We start from the raw sequence: 10,287 nt of genomic DNA, 5'->3' as shown, positions 1-10,287 counted from the left end.
ATATAAAATATACAAGAAAATGAGTATTGGAGGTTGACAATTCATGTATCACCATGACTTTTCAAGTCTCCAACCTCAGAACATAATCGTAAATGGAAATTGAAAATCAACTATTCATGTATCACCATGACTTTTCGGATTTTCAGCCCCAACAAACGAATATGTAAGTAAAATCAATAAAAATCGAAATTCGACAAAAATCGAAATATCGCGAAATAAAACATAAAATCATATACTGCGCAAGCGCGAGCATATTCATAAATAACGAGTAATTAACAATAAGCGCGCAAACATGAGATTTCTCTCATGCGCGAGAAGGGACTCTTAGGTATTCTAGGCCGTTACGTCTAACCACCTATCCTAAAGTCAACGAGCTCTGATACCAATCTGTAACACCCCGACCAAAGGCGGATTATACATCGGGGAGCCACATATTGCTTCATTACTCGCGACACTATTGGTGTCAATATTTATTAATACACATTTTATCGCGCACGCGCAGCGGGAAAAATAAAGAACATAAATCAAACATAAATCAATATATTATAAATTATAACATTCAAACAACATTAACTTGTCTTGATACATTTTAATTCTAGGTCCAAAAGTAAAAACGTCCTACGTGTCCACAAGCTCCAAAACAGCTACTGCAACCCTGAACATGTGTTAAAATAAACGTCAAACACTTGCGTGTTGGTGAGAAATCAAGTTTAATAGATAATCATAGATAATCACAGTAAATCTGCGCGCAACACGTGTATGTCTAGAGTTTAACAAGGGTGTAATCAGATTGTGATCAAGCCTAAGATAGTTCATAGATCATAGTTCAATCCATGCTCCCAATTGAGCATAAAAACGAGAAAACATCTGTGCAAGTGTAAACAAAGAAAACCGTAAACGATAGGTCTCCCGTGTTCAACTAATGGTACCAACGGAACTGCGGAATAGGCCGAACAAAGCGGTTAATGATACACACATACAAATAAACAGCCAAGTAAACGTCCTCAACACATGGGATACTGCGCGACTAAAGTTCATAAACAAGTTTAAGACTCAAGTTTTGTATGAACACATGAACATCCCAAAGCATTTAAAATAAAAAGGGATTAGATACGAGATAACTCACATGATAAACGATGCGGTGATAGATAAAGCAAGAACCAACTTTAAACAAGCACAAGTTAACCTATAAATAAGATTATTGTTTTAACGATTTGTTTTAAGTCTTGATTATAAGTTAGCATAATTAATAAGTAAATTATTATATATACATATATACATTACCGGAAAAGCAGGGCAGAACGGAGGAAGACGGAGGCGGAGAGGGAGGCGGCAGGAGGACAACGGCAGAGAGCAAAAAGGGAGGAAGAGATAATAAGTGTAGTGTGTGAAGTGTTAAGAAAATAGTACTATATATAGGCAAACCCTAGGGGACACAAACCCTAGAAAAGATCTCCAAAAGTAAAAGATTCCAAAAGCAAAAGATATGGAAAGATATGGCAGCTGCAGGGGGCAAAGGAAAAGCTGACAGGGAACAGTAAAAAGCATGGGCGGGTCAGATAAAGGTACTGGTCAAGCATGGAAAAGCAGATCTCAAAAGATTATGTCAGTCACTTTATCTGCCAACCAATGGGGTTGGCGCGCATGTTGCGCCGAAAGTAACTTTTCAGACATAAAGCAGATTAGGTCAACAGCTCAAAAGATAAGACAACACAAAAGCAACGGCTAGATTCAACACAAGAAAACTCAAAGGGTACAGCGCGAGAAGGCTAAGGCGCGAAGGCAGACACAGAAGGTCAAGAGAGCGCGAACGCGAAGGTAGACAAAAACAACCTTAACGCGTCGCGGAAAGAACTATATTTCCATGCGCACTGCGGGAAGAACCACATTTCTTAGCGCGCCGCGGGAGGAACTAAGATTCCTAGCGCGCCGCGGGAAGAACTATAATTCTTCGTGCGTCGAGGGAACTACAAATCCTTAGCGCGTCGCGGGAAGCGTTCGTCTCGCGTAACGCAGGAACAGATGGTCTTCACGCAGGATTCCTTGTAAGGGGTCTGGCGCGTGGAGCTGCGCAGACATCCTTAGGCGGGAAGGAACAAAGGACAAGCAAAGAGAAGAGGGAAGCAAGGCTTAAGGGCGGGACGGCGACAAGAGGGAAAAGAAGGCGGAAAGAGAGAAAAGGAGAGGGACGGGACAGCGGGAAGGAAACGAAAGGCGGGAAGGAAAATACATATTATTATTAAAAATAAAATACAAGTATAAATATTAAATAATAAAAGAGAGATCGGGTCAGAGAAACGGGTACCTGGGTCGGGTCGGATCGGGGCAGATGTCACATATATCATCTTTCAAAACGTATCAAGACTAGTGTCAATGATACTTTTCTATGGCATTGCCGACTTGGCCACATAAGCAAGGCAAGAGTTAAAAGGCTCCAATCCGAAGGTATTCTTGAATACACAGGACCAGACTCTTTTAACACTTGTGAATCTTGCTTAGCTGGCAAACTCGCCAAAGACTCCTTCACTAATAAAAATGAACGAGCAAGTGATTCTGTTAGGACTCATACATACTGATGGATGTGGACCTTTCAGAACCATGACTAGAAACCATGAAAAATACTTCGTTTCTTTTATCGACGATTATAGTCGATACACTTATGTGTATCTTATGAAACACAAGCACGAAACTTTTGAAAAGTTCAAAGAGTTTCAAAGCGAAGTGGAAAAACAACTTGATAAAACCATTAAGATACTTCGATCAGATCGAGGTGGAGAGTATCTCAGCACAGAGTTCATCACTCATCTAAAAGAGCATGGAATTGTTTCACAGCTCACTCCACCTGGCACACCCCAACTTAATGGCGTGAGCGAGAGGAGAAATCAAACTTTGCTAAACATGTTTCGATCGATGATGTGTAGAACTAACTTGCCTCACTCCTTTTGGGGTTACGCCCTTATGACCGCCGCCCGCATTGTCAATCTAGCTTCAATTAAGAAGATAGACAAAACACCATATGAGATATGGCATAAAGGAAAGAAACCCAAATTGTCTTATCTTAGAGTATGGGGATGTGATGCTTATATCACAAGTGAGTTTGATGACAAACTTGATCCCCGCGACGAAAAAGTTATTTTCGTCGGATACTACTACAAGAGCGATTATTACTTCTTTCATCCTGATACAAATACGATTTCTGTCAGGAGGAAGGGCTACTTCCTTGAAGAAGAATTTCTTAGTCAAGGAACTAGAAGTAACATTGTCGATCTTGAAGAAATTCAAGAACCACAACCAGCTGCTGAGGAAGTTGGAGAGTCTGATCAACAAGTTGTTTTTGCTGATACATCAGACGTGAACACATGCGTTCGCAGAAGTAGTAGGACTCCCGTACCAAATTCTAGATACTTATGTCATCTAGATGGTCCCGAAGTCTTATTAGTAGCCGAATCTGGGGACGAGCGTACTAACTACAAGTCTGCCATCTTGGATCCGGAATCCAAGAAATGGCAAGATGCCATGAACGCTGAGATGCAATCTATGCATGATAACCAAGTTTGGAACTTGGTTGAGCTACCCCCCGATAGTCGGGCAGTAGGGAGCAAATGGATTTTCAAGAGAAAAACCGACATGCATGGAAATGTGCAAACCTATAAGGCACGGCTAGTTGCGAAAAGTTTTACTCAAACTCAAGGTGTTGACTATGATGAAACCTTTTCGCCCGTTGCTATGACTAAGTCAATTAGGATATTGCTTGCCATTGTTGCATACTATGATTATGAGATATGGCAAATGGATGTCAAAACCGCTTTCCTTAATGGACATCTTTCTGAAGATGTCTATATGGTTCAGCCTGAAGGTTTTGTCGATCCAAAATATCCTAATAAGGTTTGCAAATTGAACAAGTCCATTTATGGACTTAGGCAGGCATCTCGAAGCTGGAATCTTCACTTTGACGAGAAAATCAAAGAGTTTGGTTTTGTCAAAAACGAAGATGAACCTTGTGTTTACAGAAAGGCTGGTGGGAGCACTATATCATTCCCCATCTTGTATGTGGATGATATACTAATCATTGGAAACGACATTCCTATGATTAAGCAAGTTAAGAAATGGTTGGAATCTTGTTTTGCAATGAAAGATCTTGGAGAAGCCGCTTATATTCTGGGAATAAAGATCTATAGAGATAGATCTAAGCGGATTCTAGGGCTAAGTCAAAGTACTTACATAGACAAAGTAATGGCACGCTTCTCAATGGAAAACTCCAAGAAATGAGCTGTTCCAATGACTAAGGGAACCATGTTGAGCAAATCGCAATCTCCGAAAACGGACATTGAATCTAAACGTATGCAAGCAATTCCATATGCTTCTGCGGTTGGCTCTATCATGTATGCTATGTTATGTACTAGACCTGACGTCTCGTATGCCTTGAGCATGACCAGTCGTTTTCAACTGGCATTGCCCACTGGACTGCTATGAAGAACATTCTAAGGTACTTGAATAGGACCAAAGACATGTTCTTGGTGTTTGGGGGAGTGGAAGAGGAGCTCACTGTAAAGTGTTACACTGATGCTAGCTTCCAAACTGACCGAGATGATTCTCGCTCACAGTCGGGTTTCGTTTTCACTCTTAATGGAGGACCTATTTATTGGAAGAGCTACAAGCAGAGTGTCGTGGCGGATTCTACCACCGAATCTGAATATATAGCCGCATCTGATGCTGCTAAGGAGGCTGCTTGGATGAAGAAGTTTATTACCGATCTCGATGTGGTTCCGAGTATCACAAACCAATCGAGATATTCTGTGATAACACAGGTGCTATTGCTCAAGCCAAAGAGCCAAGGTCTCATCACAGAACCAAGCACATTCTAAGGAAGTTCCATCTTATTCGGGGAATATTGGAACGAGGTGACATCGTGATAAGCAAAGTAGACACAGATCAAAATCTAGCTGACCCGTTCACTAAGCCAATGACTCAGGACAAACATGATCAGCATAGAAATGCTATCGGGCTTAGACTTGCTAGTGATTTATTTTGATTTAGTGTTTGGATGTATGAACGTTTAATCAGTTGTACTTTTATGTTCACTTTTGATTTAATGGTTAAATGCAAACGTTGAATAATACAACTGTGTTCATTTTAATACGTTTAATCCATGAATATTGTATTCTAAATTATCCGTAGTCGATCAGACTCGTGGGAGCGATTCTGAATTAAGACTATTCTGACTTTGGACTCAAGCAGTTGACTTCCAAACTCACAGACCTCATTATGAATGACGTTGGATGTAACTCGCATCAAGTCATCTTCATGGATCTTGATCATAAGATGTCTTGATAATAGTATGCTTATTTAGTATCCTTAGACCTGAGATACATATTAGAACTTTCGTTTACCGATGAATATTCTTTGATCATGTCAACCGCTGTTGCGTAACTGCCAGCCATAAAGGCATTGGTTGGGAATGTTCTGGAGTTCAGTGGGAGTTATATGTAGTCAAAATGGGATTCTGTACTCTTACATTTAAATGTAACAGTTAGACATATTGACGCCCTCGATGATTCAAACTGGTAAAGTGTGAGGCCTCACCCAAACTTACTGTGTGTTTGAATGGACCACTTTGACTCTATATCGAGAACTAAAATTATTAAACACTATATGAGATTGATTTGATCCATGTCTCATTGTTCAATTAATGTCTTATACAGAAATGATAGATGACAACGATTACTATAAATTCATTATCTTGCAATAAGGTATTCCAAGATACTTTGGTTATGGATTTAAAATGTCATATTCGGTTGGGGACAGCTATGTGTAGCTAGAACGCCTCTGGCTGTCATCGTTGTGATACCTGACCCAAATACGTCCAAGTGGGAGACTGTTGGGTTTTATGGACGTTTCGGGTCAAGTCAACGTGACCGACCCGAAAGTGACCCGGATAGAGTTACACCGGGGGTAACGAGATTATGGCCTACTATAAATATTAATTAATTAGGCCCGACACAATCGATTACGCGGACTGGATATTCGTTAAAAGGATTAAACCCAAATTGGTTTAATTGTTAAACCCTAAAATGTACACTATAAATAGATAACTCATTTACTATTTATAAAAACCTTTTGAAAACCATAAAACCCTAGCAGCTACACTATTCCGGCGCCGCAATTCCGGTGACCGGTTTTCCGGAGAAGCCATTCCGGCCACCAAACACACATACACAACCTCTAATATCGTTCTCTAGTCACCACCGCAGCTCCCTATTAGCCCCGGTGTGATTAAAACCCTATTTACGGTTTTCCGGCGACTGGTTCGTCTTCTCCGGCGACCATCGGTTTTCCGGTGAGGTCCATTAGGTGATTAGAAGCCCTTGTTAGCTGCTGCTGTTGACTATTGGCGTACCTCGTTGCTTAAAGCCTCCAGATCTGAGCCGTACACACTGACGGAGCTCCGCCGCCGAATCAACTTTTGGCCGTTGATTGTGTCCCCTTTTCTAGTGCATCTCGTTAACTCGCGGTGTATCGTCCCGGTTTCATACCGATGTATATCGACAAACACCCTATGGTTGATTTATTTATGTTTATTCGTACTCGTATCGTTTGTAATCGGATCCAGGTTCGGGTTTCGGTTTTTGGTTCGTTTTAATTAGTTTAATATCCGCTGCGTTTTTGTTGTTCGTTTACATATACATATTAATATGGATTAATATTTATCAAAACGACACTTAACATATAAAACGGGTTCAAATAGTTTAACCGTTTTTGTCTCGGACCACCGTTGAAACCCAACACAACCAACATGCTTCTCTTTTAGATGTGGTTTATGAATATATAAATAGTTATAATTAGTATTTGGATAACATGTTTATATTATATTGTGATTATAATATTTATAAGGAACAGTGCCTTTCCTTAACAAATATATATCTTGCTTAGTACCGGAAGAACCACCAAAACTATGGTCGATCAAGGTTGCTTTATGCTTAAAAATGGCAAGACATCTTCCCTCGCCAAGAATATTCATGTGTCATGTCGTCTCAGAGGACGTGCTCTTTCTAGCCGTGACTTGTCCCATTATGTATGTTGACGCTTGACACTAAAAGCCACTGGTTCATTGTACCCTGTGATGGGATGTCTCTTCATATATAAATATATATTTTTTGTAATCACTTTTTATATAGTTACAAACATAAATAAAAAAAATATAGATTTTTGTCAAGCCTACAAACTTGCATATGGGTGGGAGGCTGGGTGTGATGGTGACATATTAACCTTACCTTTACCTTAAGGGATAGAGAAGCTATTTCGATAAAGCTAATGGCTTCAATTATATGTTTTGTTTTTCATATTATTCTTTACATTTTTGGCGTAGTGAGCATACGATGGCATAGAATGTACTTTGAATAACATAGCATAGAACGCTAGAATATCAAAAGAAGTGGCTCCTTGGAACCTAACATCTTTTTAACATTACTGAAAACTGTTCTTTATAGAAACACAAATATTATTGTCCAAATCTTGTACAAATTATTTATTTTATGTAATCTCCAATTTATATATAACTATATGAATTCCAACTAACTTGTTTGCATGTGAAACAAACAAAAATGATTGATATAATTAGATGGTTAAAGATTTTTACTAATTTGTTGCATGTGAAACAAACACACGATTTAGTATTGGCATTTCCTTTTCGGTAAAATGGTGACCAAAAAGTATTGCCAATATCAACTTTTAAAGTTTATAGAACCATTAACTTCAAAATCTTGATTAAGTATCTCAGTTAGTAAAAGAATACAATTACCATTTATTCGGTAATTAACTAGAAGAGTTCAAAAAATAATGACTAATGCTGCTCAAGTTCATGTACTTTAATTCTAACTCCGGTTTATATTGTTGCTGCCGTTACACAAAATTGATGTGCCAGTTTCTTTGTTGCAAATAGTCATATATTGTATCTTTATATTAGACATATATTAAACAAAAGCTAGCTAGTTGCTTATTGAGGAAGCTCCAGTTTTAAATAAACAATGCATAGCTAGTATATATAATGGTTTAGAATTTGGCCAAATCAATTTGAGTTAAACCATCGTTCATATATTGCAATTTGGTATATATATTTAAGTTTGTGACTAGAAGAGTAGAAGTCAATTAGTAAATCACACTAAACAGAAAATAATAGTATTAACAATAGGAATATTCATATTCTTCATAGTCTTCATTGTTCATATAAAATATCCAGATCATACCCAAATGAAAACCAATTAAAACTAGCAATAATCCTTGATCTGAAGTACCATAGCAAGCTTTGTAGTACCCTTGAGTACTCTTTTTAATTTAACATAAAATCAAAGATAATAAGATCCAGAAATAAAATTAAAAAGCAAACAAAAAATTAGTTCATACCTTGATCCAACATGATTTTATTTCTTGAAATTTAAGTATTATCATTTTGTTGTTGCGCCACACGTTTTCGTTTCTTCTTCTCATAGCTAATCCCTCTTGCTTTTGATTGCAAATCACGGATCTCACGAAGGTAAAGCTTCACTTCTCGTGCCCCAAAAGGGTTAACCTCTGGGGCACCGCCGTTCTCTTCATAGGCCGCTCTAAGGCGGCCTATCAGGGCATCCAGACTGCCCCAAGCTTGTCTGAGTGGACAAGGACAAGGGGCAGGTGGATTCGGGTGTCCGTAAAACGGACATATCATGGTGTGAACCTTAGTCTTTCCAAACTGGTCTAGGTAACAAAGGAATTCAAGCACATTTGCACCACTGCATTGTGAGATAAAGAGTGGTGGATGGTGGTTCCTCAGGTACTGACAGAAGGTGTTCCAGTCTCGACGTTTCTGGTTTTCGTAGCGGCTCGGGGTAGTGGCTACCACCGCCGGAGAACTGGAGGAACTGCCAGATGCAACGGTGGTGCTGAAATCTTGGTGAGTACTGTTGATAGTACTGTTATTGGTTTCAGAGTATGCATCCATTGGAATTTAGGGTATTATGATATCTCTAGGTTTTCTTAAAATGGGTAGATTTTGATTGTTATCTGAGAAGTGATGGTTGCTTTTTTTATTGTCTTTCTTTTTCGGGTTATCTTTAAATGCTGCTAGGGTTTTCTTTATAATTACAAGAGCTGTGAGAGAGTGAAACTCAGTTTCCCAAGATAGTGAAAAGTAAATTGGGATAACTGTAGTCTTACTTTAACTTTCTTTTATTTGTTTAATTGTAGGATGTCAACAGTTGATTGGTTGACTGATAGTCTAGTTGCTCTCATTCTTTTTATTTTTTTTATTTTTTTTATTTTACATTTGTTGGTATCTTTTTCGGATGCAACAAGTAGAGACAGTGGGGTTGGTACGAACAAATGATAAAATGTTAACACTTGATCTTAGAACCAATGTTTACGTAACCGGACTGGATATCAAACCGGACAGCCAACCGGTTCATCGGTTCAACCGGTTGAATCGATCAGACCGGCCGAACAAATTCGGTCAAAAAAGACAGGTCATGCTTGAAATATGATTTTTCAAAAAAAAAAAATTTTGTTTATTGAAAACCAGTTCAACCGGTCCGGTTTTCCGGTCCGACCGGTCAAATTGGTTCGGACTGGCCGGCTCCCTTGCAGCCGAGCGAATATATAGAACCGGACCGGTTGGTGGACCGAATCCCGGTCAGACCAGTTCGACCGGCCGGTCCGGTCCAGTCTCAACAACAATGCTTAAAACCCTTAGATGTTTTGTGATTAAAAAGGATAATTGTTTGAAAAAGTTGTGTTTTATGATTTATCTCGAAAACTATTAAATACATGTTTCGTTTATGGTAAAAGATCCACTAAATTATTGAAATAATTTAATGTAAATAAATGACACACCATGTATTATACTTTTAGAGCTCATTATGGACTTACATAAAATTAAAAGATTTTAGAAAGATAAATGAGTATAACTCGATTAAAAATTTATATCAATTATAGTTGCATGATGAGAAGATATTTATGAGCAAATCTTGAATAAAACCTGACTTAGAGCATTCTCATCCCATCCCCTATAATTATGTGATGGAAATTTGTAAATTATAGGGTGAAGTTGTGAGTGATTGTGAGTGTAAACTATATGGTGGAGAGAGAAATGTAGTGATTTTTTGTAAATTTGGGGAAACATTTAGGGAAACATTGTTTCCCCTATTTATTTTAAATATTTGTTTGATTAGTTGTGAGTAGAGGAGAGAGAAGACTGTAATGATAAAGGTATAGAAAATATTATTTAATTGAATAGGAGAGAGAAATGCAGTGTTTTTT

General features: G+C 38.5%; 1 protein-coding gene across 1 annotated transcript; it reads right to left on the bottom strand.

Moving 5' to 3' along the window:
• Nucleotides 1-1,279: 1,279 nt before the first annotated feature.
• LOC143591313 (protein LIGHT-DEPENDENT SHORT HYPOCOTYLS 3-like) lies at nt 1,280-9,126 on the bottom strand (the record flags this gene model as incomplete). The annotated part of the gene is made up of 2 exons (XM_077071555.1): nt 8,450-9,126; nt 1,280-1,339 (listed from the first exon to the last, which is right to left on the bottom strand). Coding segments are annotated over exons 1-2 (585 nt in total), but the record flags the coding sequence as incomplete, so codon positions are not given.
• Nucleotides 9,127-10,287: the final 1,161 nt, after the last annotated feature.

Source organism: Bidens hawaiensis, unplaced genomic scaffold, assembly GCF_021521415.1.
Source record: "Bidens hawaiensis isolate Kalapana, Puna unplaced genomic scaffold, B.hawaiensis_p1.1 tig00039570_1, whole genome shotgun sequence".
Lineage (NCBI taxonomy): Eukaryota > Viridiplantae > Streptophyta > Magnoliopsida > Asterales > Asteraceae > Bidens > Bidens hawaiensis.
This window is presented reverse-complemented; position numbering and strand designations above follow the sequence as displayed.